This window comes from Gadus morhua, chromosome 20, assembly GCF_902167405.1.
Source record: "Gadus morhua chromosome 20, gadMor3.0, whole genome shotgun sequence".
Taxonomy (NCBI): domain Eukaryota; kingdom Metazoa; phylum Chordata; class Actinopteri; order Gadiformes; family Gadidae; genus Gadus; species Gadus morhua.
The window spans coordinates 23,087,898-23,101,193 of NC_044067.1; the positions used below are offsets into that span (position 1 = coordinate 23,087,898).

Sequence of the window (13,296 nt, forward strand, 5' to 3'; positions counted from 1 at the left end):
TACAGTCTTCCATGCGGGGAAGAGGAAACACATCTGGCCTCGTAACGTTATTAACTTTACGAAAATCAGTACATGGCCTAAAAGTTGTGTCCGGCTTACTGACCAACAGACACGGCGATGCCCAACTTCCACTCCCAACTTCTCCCATACCGACCAACTCTTTACCATACCGACCAACTCATCTCCATACCAACCAACTCATCTCCATACCAACCAACTCATCTCCATACCAACCAACTCATCTCCATACCAACCAACTCATCTCCATACCAACCAACTCATCTTCATACCAACCAATTCATCGCCATACCAAACAACTCTACAACCAGACAAAGCTCTTCACAATCCCTGGTGTCTAGGACAATCATTTTTCCAGTGCCCTCGCTCATGGCATTAATTCCAGCAACCCTGCCATCAAACTTCCCTTAACAGACTCCTTTAACTTTTTATCCAATATCTCAATCTCATATTTCTCAGCAATTAGCAGTAATTGGTCTTTAGTACACTGATCCAGTAGTGCTACTGACGGTGAGACAACAAATGTATCCACTGTAGATGCCATACCTGGACTACCTACACTCACAAAATAGAATAGGAGAAAGAAAAAAACAAAAACAATATCAGATGGAACCACTAACAAAGTCTGGGACAGCCAAACCAAAATGGAACCTCCCCAGCCCTGACTAACTAAGACATTAGCGACCCCATAACTACCTTAACTCCATCCCTAGTCTTCGTGCCGCTACTGATGGGGGGTATTTATGCACTTTAGCCCACCGGGAAGAAAAAGGCAACTGGCAATCAGCGACCCTCTCTTACACCGGGGATGTGCTCCCGAGAAAACCGCTCTACCCACTTTTGCAGCCACACTAAAATTCCCCAAGACCAGTCCCCCTATTGGAAACCAGTCTTCTTAGCCTCACAAGGGATTCATGGTTCCATACCACATTACAAGACTGTCCCCAATAACCAAACTCAAAGTTCCAATCTTGATTTTATTGACTACAACCAAAACACTAACCTTTCAGCAAAAAAACAAAACATAGGACACAATGCTCTACTTCTTCCAAACTCCACCGACCAAATCCCTCCTAAAACTGAAATCCAAAAGTCACATGTGGAACTCCCAACACTGGCAGCTACTGACTTGGCTTCAACAGGTGCTACCAATAAGCCAATCAATCCTTTGAAACCAAACAACTTTACTAATGCAATACTACAATTCCTAACAGGAACACAAAGCAAATGCCAGCACACAAACCATATTCAGACCATCCAGGCTGAATTTGACCAAATGACCCTTAATAAACTAAACATCCCGGACGAGCCCCCATTTTGTCACACACCGGGTCAGGTAGTGGCAAAACAAAGGGAGTCCACACATGACATAAAGAGAAACTAGTTTATTAGTAACCCGTTTTTACTCGTTAAAGTAAACATAAGCAATTATATTTAAACAAAAGGGATGATACTTAAAACCACATGGCGGGTGGAAGACGGAGCCCAGCGCCCAGCCTAGAAGCAGCAAAAGAGTCTCAACACATGGCTACCCAGCCCTTAAATCTCTGGATCCCTAGGATCGACAGGTGTGGCCAATTGGCCTGACGCCCTTTCCCAATCTCCACCCACAACCAATAGGCAGAGAGAGGGGCAGGGCGTCACAGTATGTATATATTTATTTTATTTATAGAACTGTGCAACTGGAGGAGGACTGCTCCAAACAAAATTTCGTTGTCTTGTACAATGACAATAAAGATTATTCTATTCTATTAAAGGTTGGGTATGGGATTTGCAAAACGCCAGCAGATTTTGAAAATACACAACTAAAATGGTCCTACCCCCTCTCCTTCAACGCTGACTCTGACTCCACCCATTCCAAGTACCTGGACGCGCAATCATGCACGAGCGCGAACAGATGCGCGAGAGCGAGCCAGGCTAGCGTAGGTTGTCGTTTAACAACATGGCACTACATTCAGCTGTAAATTGCACCCAGTACCGCGGGAAGTAGGGGTGCTGGGGGTGCTGCAACACCCCCTGTCCGAGGCCCTGTCTTATCACAGGAAACGATCATTTCTAAAAACTCCGGCCAAAGTGGAGATTTCTGAAAACGCCGGTTATGTGTTGCCGTGTCAACGGGGAGAAACGGGATTTTAGGTTCTGAAGCGTCACATTATGCACCAGGAAATGCTTAACGTCATGTGAGCGCCCGCTGTACCGTATTGGTCCGAATATAAACACAAACCCCATTGTAAGACGACCTATATTTGGAAAAAAGATTTGAGGACCAGATCTTGTTTTTATGAATAAATAAATTGTATTCATTGAAATAATATACGAAAATAAAAAGGCATAGAATAAAACACTGCATTGCCACTAAACAGTAGTGCAAATAGGCCGTACTGATGTGTACACCAAAGACTATTCCCGACACTCCTCTGCCCCGCTGTGTTCGCTCTGGCTGTGGTCGCTCCGAACTGTTTCGGCCCGTGGCAAAGCGAGTCATCCTCGCTGCTGTCCAAGGCATTTTGAGACGCAGCATATATTTAATGCTCATATGACCTAGTGCTGAAAAAAGGTTATATGAAAAAGTGTAAGGGGAGCGTTGGTGCGCTAAACTTGTTTTGTGAGCAGCTGGATGTGAACCATGGTGTGAATGAAGTGAACACAACGATCGATTTTCAACTGTGCGCGCATGCACTGGTGTAATTGAGCTGCGCTGCTATATATTTTTTTATCAATGTAACGAGTTGCGAGTCTAGTGCAGGCTGATTTTTTTTTTTCCAGCACATGAGAATACGTTCCAGCGGCTATGGTTGCACCAGATGTTATAAACATTCAACGGTCACATAAATCATTACTATTTTTAGAAAATGTTTGTTTGTTTCATATAATTGTATTGGAAGTCCTGGTTTTCACTAGGGTTGCCGCGGTGTGGACATTTTCACATCGAGTAATACACTCGCCTCAACACCGGTATTACCGAGTATAAACGGTATAAACTTTGAAACTAGGTCAACCGCCACACAAGCATCGGTTTTTAGACCCTTCTCGTCCTTCAGTTGCCGCCAACGTTCGAAAGCAGCGCCTAGGATTGTTCTTGATTTCAGTTTTTCTCTTTCAGTGTTTTTATTATCAATTACTCTCTGAAAAAGAGTTTTCCTTCTCTTTGCTGGTGGTGGTGGTGGTGGTGGGGATGGTGGCGTCTTGTCTGCCATGGAAAGTGTCTTCTACTGCTAGGTCCAAATGTGGATTAACTAGTTCCAGTAGCTACCGCAGGATAACAACAAACAGGAGCTTGCTCTGGGTCACGAGTACTGCACGAAGGGGTCGCGCGCGGGGGAGGGGGAGTGCAGTACGACCGTTTGATTGACGTACTTACTGTCCAATGCAACTCGGTGGCAATGGAAATGATTGGCTGGAGTTTTTCGAGCCCTGCCCGTTCCACAGATGATTGACTTGTTTAATTTTCATGTCAGTACTTCTAACTCAGTGGCTGTAAGCGGGTTATGATAAGGATTTCAAGTAATTTTGCAAAAATGGCCAAAAAAGCGAATTCCATACCCAACCTTTAATAGAGCCACTGGCTGACGTATTTACGTCACCAGCAACAACAAACTCAGGTGGCATACGAGAAAGCTGTTTTCATTAGACAGCTGTCAATTTGGCAGCGGCGCAATGAATGAATAGAGATCGTAAACACATTGGAAGAAAAAAACATTTGCTTTGACAGATGTGTCCGAAATTACTACTCTACAACCTTGTTGATGACCAACATTTAAATAAACATGTACTTGATTAAGCCTTGGATGAACGGGGCTGAATTCAAAGCGTGCATGCATTGGATGCATGCACGCTCCCGCGGCCGGGGATACACTTCTTATAGGGGGTAACTACACGAGCACGACACCGGCTTCCTTCATCTTTTTCGCCAGCTTTTTAAATAAATCGCTGTTTCTCATTTTCCGACGGCGACAACAACACAACTATCATCTCCTTCTACTTCCAGCTCATGGCCCTGGGAAAAAAACTCGAGCATGCGCAGAACACAAATTCTGATTCCAATCCGATTGAATGTATACATTCACGATTAATGCGACTATCAATCGAATAATCAAGGGGTCTTAATGAGAAACCCGATTCGGTCAGACTTCAGCCAGACTAAGGTGTATACATGCATCTTAAAAATCCAATCATAGTCGAATAACCCAATAATTTGGTTTTCTCAAGTGTGTGAAAGGAAGGGGGAAGGAGAAGAGAGATGTTGCTTCAGGCCATCCGCAGACTTTGTTGATGGGCAACAACATAGCATAGTTGGTAGCCTGACTGATAAAGGATTCAGGCTTGGTTCGGATCAAGAACTGAGGGGACAGAAGAGGGAGAGTGAGAAGGAGAGTGAGTGGGAGAGTGAGGTGGGTAGGGGGTGTGAGGTGAAGGGAGAGTGAGGTGGGGAGAGGAGTGAGCTAGGGATGGGGAGAACAAGAGGGAGTGAGCAGGAGAGGTTGGCCTAGTCCTGGCACACTGAGATACAGAGCATGCGTCCTCCACCCTTACGTCACCTGCATGTCTTCTTCTGTGTTGTCTGCTCTGACTGCATCTGGCGCCCCCTGGCGGCCTGCCTGTCCCACCGTCGCATGACAGGAGATGTGGAGTTCTTTAACCAAACCCTTTTATCTAACTTTATGTACAATGCAGCTTCATGGAATATTCTCCAGTTTCAGTGTTTGTAGCAATTATTATTATTTACATGTTAACATGGCACATTAAGTAAAATGCTGTCCAGCCTTGTAGCAAAATGCCCCCCAGCAGGTTGTGATTCATTTGAAGCGTTTTTCGCTTACTCAGACAACCTTGACAACCTTGTGTCATGATATATTCCAATGATCTAAAGCTCAAGGTGTTCAGTCATCTCTAGTGGCAATATTGTAGTAATGTATTCATTTGAGGAAATCTAAAACTATTGGCTGTGTATTGGAATGTCTTCATGGTTTTATTATTCAGATTTGATCTCATTATGACATGACCTCGCACGGGTTCACACAAGATGGCGGGTCTGTGGCTCCATGGTCCATGCTTGATGAGACACACTAGCTGTGTTTACCACCGTGTGTGTGTGTGTGTGTGTGTGTGTGTGTGTGTGTGTGTGTGTGTGTGTGTGTGTGTGTGTGTGTTTCCCTCCTTCAAACAGACGCTGACGGCATGAGCGGGGGCGAAGATTCGTTCAACCTCAATGACCCCGATGAGGGCTTCTCCTCGGGGGCGTCAAACAGCAGCCAGCCCAGCGCCACCAAGCCGGGCGTGGCCGGGGGCGTGGCCGGGCGCGCCAGCAGCCAGAAGGGCGGGGGGCTGGGCGGCGGCGGCAGCAGCATCAAGAAGGCGGTGACGGCCCGTCTGTCTCGGGACAAGGAGCGGGAGAGAGAGAGAGAGAGAGAGAGGGAGAGAGAGAGGGAGAAGGAGAAGGAGAAGGAGAGGGAGAAGGAGGTGGAAAAGCAGCAGCAGAAGGAGGTGGAGAAGCAGCAACAGAAGGAGGTGGAGAAGCAGCAGCAGAAGGAGGTGGAGAAGCAGCAGAAGGAGGCGTTCGAGCAGCAGCTGAGGCGCCAGTCTCCGCCCGCGGGCATCACGCTGGACACCATCCAGCTGAGCCCCATCAAGAAGCACCTGAGCTACCCGGCCGGCCCTGCCCTGGTCCGCACGGCCAGCACCTCCTCCAGCAAGTCCTTCGACTGCATGAAGCTCAGCCTGAACGGGGCGGGGCAGGCGGGGGAGGGGCCGTCCGGGGGTGGGGCTGGTGGGGCGAAGGCGGGGGGGTCCCGGCGACACTCCACCATCAGCCTGAAGGAGGAGCACCTTGTGCGGCCGGAGGAGAACCAGGACCTCCTGGTCGCCGGGGCGCCCCTCACGCCCCAGTCCCGCTCGCCCAGCTTCAACATGCAGATCATATCCCAGGTGTAACACACACACACACACACACACACACACACACACACACACACACACACACACACACACACACACACACACACACACACACAGACTCTGAGCTACCTGGTCCTGTCGCTTGAGGAATCGAACTGTGTGTTTAAGAGGTGTGTTGGAGAGAGTCTGTCTATGTGTGGATGTTTCTGTGTGTGGTTCTGTTTATATATTTGGGTGTGCCTGGATTGTGTATTTCTGTTTGCTGACAGAAGACATGCCCATCCCCAGGTGAAAGGGTGAACGTTGCCCATGGACACTGGTCAGTCTCCAACTGAAAACCATTCCTCATCTTCCTGCCGTCTGACTGGACGGCTCGCGGGGGTCATGGAGGGAGAGACACACACACACACACACCAGTCCAACATGTCCGTCATTATCCTCGTCGTGGGCGTGTGTATCACTGGTTTCTTCCCATTGTTCCGACTGGGGGGACAGGAGGCAGGGGTCATCATTCAGATACAGAGAGGAGGAGGAGCAAGCTGGATGATTCTGCTCTTGGTGTCCGAATTTTAAACGTTGCGGACTGAATCGGTGTTGGCCCAAAAGATTCAGCAATAAGGTGTGTGTGGACGTGTGCTCGTTCTCTCCTCCTACTCGCTCATTCCTGGACTCAAGTGCAATCTGTCCCTGTGACATCTTTAAAGTCTTCTGATTTTATGGGTGATTATACGTTTCATTTTCTTTTACCAGTGGCATAACCGCAGACAGATGTCATGTGGGAATTGAAACGATTAGGTCAAATAACTGAAATCCAAAGAACATAGTTCTGGTTGTTTCCTGTTTTTGTTTCAAATTATAACTTTCATTTGTGTAGAGAAACGACTGAAGTTTTTTTTGCTTTTAAGCATAAATGTTTTCTACTTATTTGATTTTTTGCTGTTAGGATGTGAAGTCCTGGTCCGAACAGATCTACACATGTATCTCTCTAGCTATTCTAAGGGAGACTGAGTTCCCTTTACTTTATTTCAAGGGGCAAATTTATCATTTGCTGTAATAAAATGCCTTGGTGGTTCAGGGTGGAAGTACACCGCCCCCTGCTGGCTCTGAACACTGGGTTCAGGGTGGCAGTATACCGACCCTGGTGGCTCTCAACAGTGGGTTCAGGGTGGCTCTGAAAATTGGGTTCAGGGTTGCAGTATACCGCCCCCTGGTGGCTCTGAACAGTGGGTTCACTCCAACGTCCATCCAGTGTTTTGTGCGCCCTGATTGGATGCTCATTGTTTTTGTTCTACCTCATCGTGCAACACATCACCTGCCACTCAGATCAGTGCTGTTCTGTCTGAGGTGGGACATGAGTTCAGATTAATCCACCATTAAACAGCCCCTTTATAGAGTAAACTGTAATGACGATGTTCAATAGGTTTGTGGAAAAATTCAGTTCATTTATTTTGTGCCTAGAGTTTAAATTCTGTTTGGATCCACTTAAAATACACAATCTAATAGCACGTCTGTCCTACTTGCTCTATCTTCAACTGTCTGCTTATAGGTGTAGATTTAATTTCTAGTTTAAATTGTGAACGATTACTATTTGTTTTTATTTGGTTATAAGACAAGTGCAATTTATTTAGGTTAATTTCAGAGCTCGTTGAAATGCCTCTTCTTGTGCGCAGCTTTGTTGTTCTGCTTGAGCGCGGAGCCAGGACGATGGCTGCTAGATTGAGACATGAAGTAGTTTCTCCTGGTCTCCAACAGATGTGCCAATTTACTCATTTACTCCTTAAATCTTTTCATTAGCTGTTCCAATGCGTGACTTATGAGTTTTGGTTTCTGTGCTGTTATGTGTCAGTTTATCTTCTCAATGTGTGAGGGTCACAAACGTCATTCACGGTCCTCAGATCAATATTCGATTCCACCGATCTGGAGGAATTGTTTTCGATGTACAATTTCCTTTTCTCAAAGCAATCATGTTCTCTTGCGGTAGTTTTTATTTTTGGGTGCTAAGAGGAACCTCAGTGAATACAAAGCGCTGGGGTCAGAGGTCACGCAGGATACACTGATACAATCCAAGGTCCAGTCCTCGTTAAACAGGCTTTAAACAGGCTCATTCTCTACGTAAACAAAAGTCAGCGGGGAAGAGTTACTGCAGTGAAGGGTCACTGCTGCTGCCACTGGGGTCCAGGGGGACAGTGTGCTCGGTGTGTTCATACGTTAGGGTGTGTTTATGCATTTGTGTGTGTGCGTGTGTTAGTGTGTGTTCTTATGTTGGGTTGTGTTTGTATGTAAGGGTGTGTGCGTGCGTGCGTTAGGGTGTGTGTGTGTGTGCATGTGTTAGGGTGTGTTTGTTCGTTAGGGTGTTTGTTTGTTAGGGTGTGCGTCAGGGTGTGTGCATGTGTTGGGCTGTGTTTGTGCGTTAGGGTGTGTGTGTGTGTGTGTGTTAGGGTGTGATTGTGCATGTGTTAGGGTGTGAGTGTGCCAGGGTGTGTGCATGTATTAGGGGGTGTGCATTAGGGTGTGTGCATCCATCCGGGTGTGGCTGCATTAGGATGTGTGCATGCGTTTTTATGTCTGTCTGCGTACGTTAAGGCTGCGTGCGTTAGAGTGTGGGTGGGCGTGCATGCGTTAGTTTGTAAGTGTGTGTGCTTGAGACACAAAGGCACGCGCTCCTCCTTTAGAGAGTTAGAGAATAGGAGGGAGAGAGCGATCAAATAATACCCTACATAGCTACATGCTGTGGTACACAAACACCTGCATCCTCAGTGTGTTCACGTGCTCCCCCCCCCCCCCGTTCCTGCTGTATTCTGCTGTAATCTGCTGTATTCTGCTGTGTTGTACCCCCTGGTCACCTGTCCCCCCCCCCCCCCCCCCCCCCCCCCTGCTCAATACTGTGGTCCAAGACCAGGACGCAACACATCATGGCGGACCAGGCCAGAGGCAGGGTTCCTAGGTGTTTGCTTGTGTTGCCCGCCTGACGCTGGTCGGACGGGGGGGTTTACCGTCCTGCATGTGTTTCTTCAAACGTGTGCTTTTGTTTCGCTATTTGGTATAATGCACTTTAATCCACCGTTCATCCACCTCCTCTGTCCCTCTGATCCATGTGATTAATATATAGATGTGCAGACACCCTCCATGCAGGGCTCAGTCTGAGTAGTACTTCAACACTGCTTTTATTTTCTTTAACAAAGTTTATATAAAGGTTTAGGGTACAGCTGTATATTTTTCTTTCAAATGTTAAAGATATTTAGAGATATATAGATACCATACATATATATATACGTGTGTGTGTGTGTGTGTATATATACATCTATATAGTTCTATATATAGATATATATATATATATATATTTATATATGTGTAATGATATATATATGTATGTAGATATGTATGTGTATATATGTATACATATATGTGTATATATATGTGTATAGATATAGATATACATAGATATATATGTATTCATATATAAGTGAGGGTCAGTAAGGTCTCAGGATTTCACCGTTTATTGAAGCTATACATGAACCACGTCGGCACCAATCAGATCTATTTTTGGGGGGGTGGGTTTCTGCTGGGCTCCCAGTGATTCTATGCAACACTCACTTGTTCTGCCAGGTTCGTTCAGCGTGGGAGATGAACCGCAGGAAGAAGCTCTCCCCCTCTCCTGCTCGTTAGTTTTCTCCCTTTATCCAGTGCACTCTGTCCTTTGTAGCTCCCCAATCCCACGGTGGAGCCTCTCCACCCCCGGTGTGATGTTTGTGTGTCATTCTGTACAACCATCCTGCATGTGGCTGTAATTAGAAGACGCCACCACTAGGGAGCGTCGTTTGAAACGGGCCTCGGTGGTGAGTGACGGGAGGAGGGAGGGGGAGGGTGTGAGGGTAACACAGGTCCATGTCGGTCACTCTGATATCAGAGACTTGATGGAATGAGAAAAAAAATGGTTTATTAAAAGATGAGTAGAGCACCATGTACTGTTGTCTGTTGTATAAATAGAAAGAATGACATATTTTAAATCTTGTAAATAACAAATGTACAAAAGAGATTAAAATCGAAAGGTATAAAAAAACAAATAAAAACGCAGAGCAGTCTGAAGATGAAAGAGACTAAATAATCGGTATATTGTTGAATAAATATTGTGCCGTATGGGAGTCAAGTGTCTGTGTTGATTTTTTCATGTGATTCAGACGAGCAATGCACTACTGCAAAGTACACATTACGACTTAGAACACTTTATTACATCCATGTTAACTACAGAATCTAACGCAGCCTCAGCATGCAACCAGCGTTGAAGGTGAGGCACTAGCCAGTGCTTTGAGATGCCTCAGACCCATGGACCTATTGCTGACCGCTGGGACATCACTGCAGTCCATCCACCATCACTCCCTCCTTCCTCCCGGCGTGGGGGAGACTGGAACCAGACAATGGCGCCTCATGAAGGGGATTGCAGAGGAGTCCTGTTTCGGTCTTATTGACCTGAATCAGATTCCACATGTACTGTGAGCGGGAATGTTAAGTAGGGTATCATTGTATGACCATTATCATTTGAGCTACTTTCCATTCTATCTTTATCGTCATGGAAGGAATCTCCGCTGGCTATTGCCCCGGGACCAGTGGCGTGCACAGGTAGACCCAAGGCGGTGCTATAGCACCTGTCCTTTGCCCCCTGGCCCAATCAAGTGCCCTTTTAAAAAAATAATAATAATCAGAAATATTTTTTATTTTTTTTAAACAGTGCATGTGGCCCATGCCGACATTATCATCTATAAAGGCTTGACAATTAAAAACGTGTGATAATAATGCCCCAAAATATATGCCCCCCCCCCTTCCTCGCACACACCTCTCTTCCTTTGTCAACGTGAACGCGCAGAGCGGACACAAACGATTGCAGCAGCAGTTCACAGCTGCTGCCCACACACACCTACTCCCCTGCCCTGCCCAACCAGCGATGTAACACATAAATTAATTGAGTGTAATTAATTAATTAATTAATCTAGAGTGTATTGTTTGCACCCTAAGCCTCCTTTCTGGATACTGTGACTGAGGAGCTAAACAGGAGATTCAACACTGGAAGTCTCACTGCTAGAATCATTCAGTCCTTCCACCCCTTAACGGTACATGCCAACTGGGTAAGCACGCCAAACTCAGAAGCCAAGGAAGCTGTACGCATCCTCTGTGATCTCTATGGAGAAGACGAGGACCAGCTGAAGACAGAACTAAAGGTGTTCCACTCCAGCTTTCCTGCAAAGGACCTCAAAGAAATCTTTGCCATACTGAGGGAAAACAGTGGCCAGCTCTGTGGAGAGATCATTTTCAAAGCTGAAAATTATCAAAACTAAACTAAGAAGTCTGTGTGGAGAAGAACGGCTCTCTGACCTTCTCCTGCTTGCTATAGAAAAATATATCAAGATCAATCATAGTGAGGTCATCAACATCTTTAAAGACATGGCACCGAGGAGGTTGCTTCTTTAGAAAGTGGTAAAAAAAATTATCTCACACTGCCATAATATGGCAGCCGGCAGTTCCACATGCTGCATGTTTCATTCCCATGTGTTCTAATGTGATTTTGTGTATGCTGCCTTTAGCTCGAGACCCTCGGCTCCACCCCTTCAGCTCCACCTCTAGACTGTGCACACCGGGAGCCCTGCCGCTGTCTGCTGTTGCCTGCTGTCGCCTGCTGCCCGGTATCCCTGTCCCGTCAACTGTTTAGCAGCTCTCTAGTCTTAGTTTTGTGTTGAGCCAGGAAGCCTGCCATTATGTTTGTTCCCACTTTTCTCCTGGTTCTGTGTTGCTAGGGAGGATTAGAACATGTACTTTTCTTTAATTTAGAATGTTGTCTTTTGTTTCTAGTCAGGGGTAGGCTACGTTTTGTTTGTTGTTTTTGCCCGTGGATCTCCCTGAAGACAAGCGCTTGAGTTTGGCAATAAACACCCTTAACTTGGACTACATGACTCCTACTGTTTTTGACATGGTACTATGTTACTCCCCTTACCCCTAGCCCACTTAGGGGACGTAACACGGCACAAAGTGCCCTTATTTTTCACTGAGCACCTGCCCCCCTAAAATGTCTGTGCACGCCACTGCCTGGGACCATTCAGAACGCTAATATTGGGTTTCCTGTGCGACCTCAGAGCGTGTAAACAGGAACGTCTGAACCGTAACACCACCACAGAATGAGACCAGTTCTAAAATAAAGGAGATTATCTATAATCTAAGGCTGGAAGAAAACATTTAGGTTTGGATATAATGTTGTGTTTCGGTGGTATGTAAGCTAACAGAAGATTGTTCATTTTATATTAATACTAGGTACACCAATCTTCATGGAGACGACTCTAAAAACAATATATATTGCTTTTCTTGGTCTTGTTTTCCCATTTGTCGGTGGACTGGTGCGGATAAAGGCAGTTGAATTGTTTGACTAAAACAATGATCTGGTACACATTAGTTCCCTTGATTACCCTTTTAAAGAGTTAAATAGTTAGGACAGAAAACAGAATCTTCAAAAAGTGTTTTGCTGTGAACCAATAAATCAGAACAGGGCTGAGGCTGAACAAATCAGAACAGAACTGAGACTGAATGATATTGCATGTGTGTATATCTATGTGTATGTCTATCTCATTCAGCCTCAGTCCTGTTCTGACTTTGAAAACAATGCATTTGTTTTCTGAGCATTCCAGCTGAGGTGATTCATTAATCCCATAACCATCTCCATGGAGAAACAGGATCCCTCGATGTATCGTCTCACGAGACGTCGTCTAGGCAACCGGAGCAGCGACGCCCAGTGTTAGTGTCGGGCAACGAGGTGCACGTTGGCTCACAACAGACCCTGGTCCTTCGTTGGAGGTTCAGCGGCCACGTAGTCGACACCGCTGGGCCGGGGAGGAGATGTCTGGAGGGCGGTTCACATGGTAAAGGTCGAACGCTTTCTAGGATTTGCTCTCTGTGATGTTTAGAAGTGTTTGTTTGTTTGCCAGATGTTTGTTCAATGATTAAAGGTTTTTATGAATACTTTTCTCCTTTTAAGATCTGAGAAGTAACAAATAATGGGACTAATTAGGATCAGAAAGATTGGAACTGAAAGTGGTAGAAGCTTCCCAATGTTAGTGGCTGGTGAGCCAACCTGTGAATAAAGAGCCTCTCTTGGTGCATCTCGGTACAGTGAACAGAGTAAAGGGCTTCCACAGGAGGAACTGGATGCCTGCTTACAGTGCTGGGTTACAGTGATGCTGGATTGGAAACTATTATAGTCTGGTATGGTTGTTGAGGAAAGCTATTATCTTGTTCACCACAATTCAATCATGGAAGGAAGGTCATAGTCACAGTGCTGAATGGCTTTGTTCAGCTCATCTCCTGAAGGGGCTCTGATGGACCCCTGAGCTCAGGTCCCTGGCC

The 13,296-nt window shown here is 46.0% G+C and overlaps 1 protein-coding gene across 3 annotated transcripts in view; it reads left to right on the forward strand.

Moving 5' to 3' along the window:
• Positions 1-10,055, forward strand: part of LOC115533713 (protein FAM126B) — an 87,912-nt gene extending 77,857 nt beyond the window's left edge. For all 3 annotated transcript variants that reach the window (XM_030344346.1, XM_030344348.1, XM_030344347.1), the window contains one exon: positions 5,186-10,055. In XM_030344346.1, the coding sequence (XP_030200206.1) occupies positions 5,186-5,949 (764 nt within the window). In that variant the 3' untranslated portion in view covers positions 5,950-10,055. The remainder of the gene's footprint in view (positions 1-5,185) is intronic.
• The last annotated feature ends 3,241 nt before the right edge of the window (positions 10,056-13,296 follow it).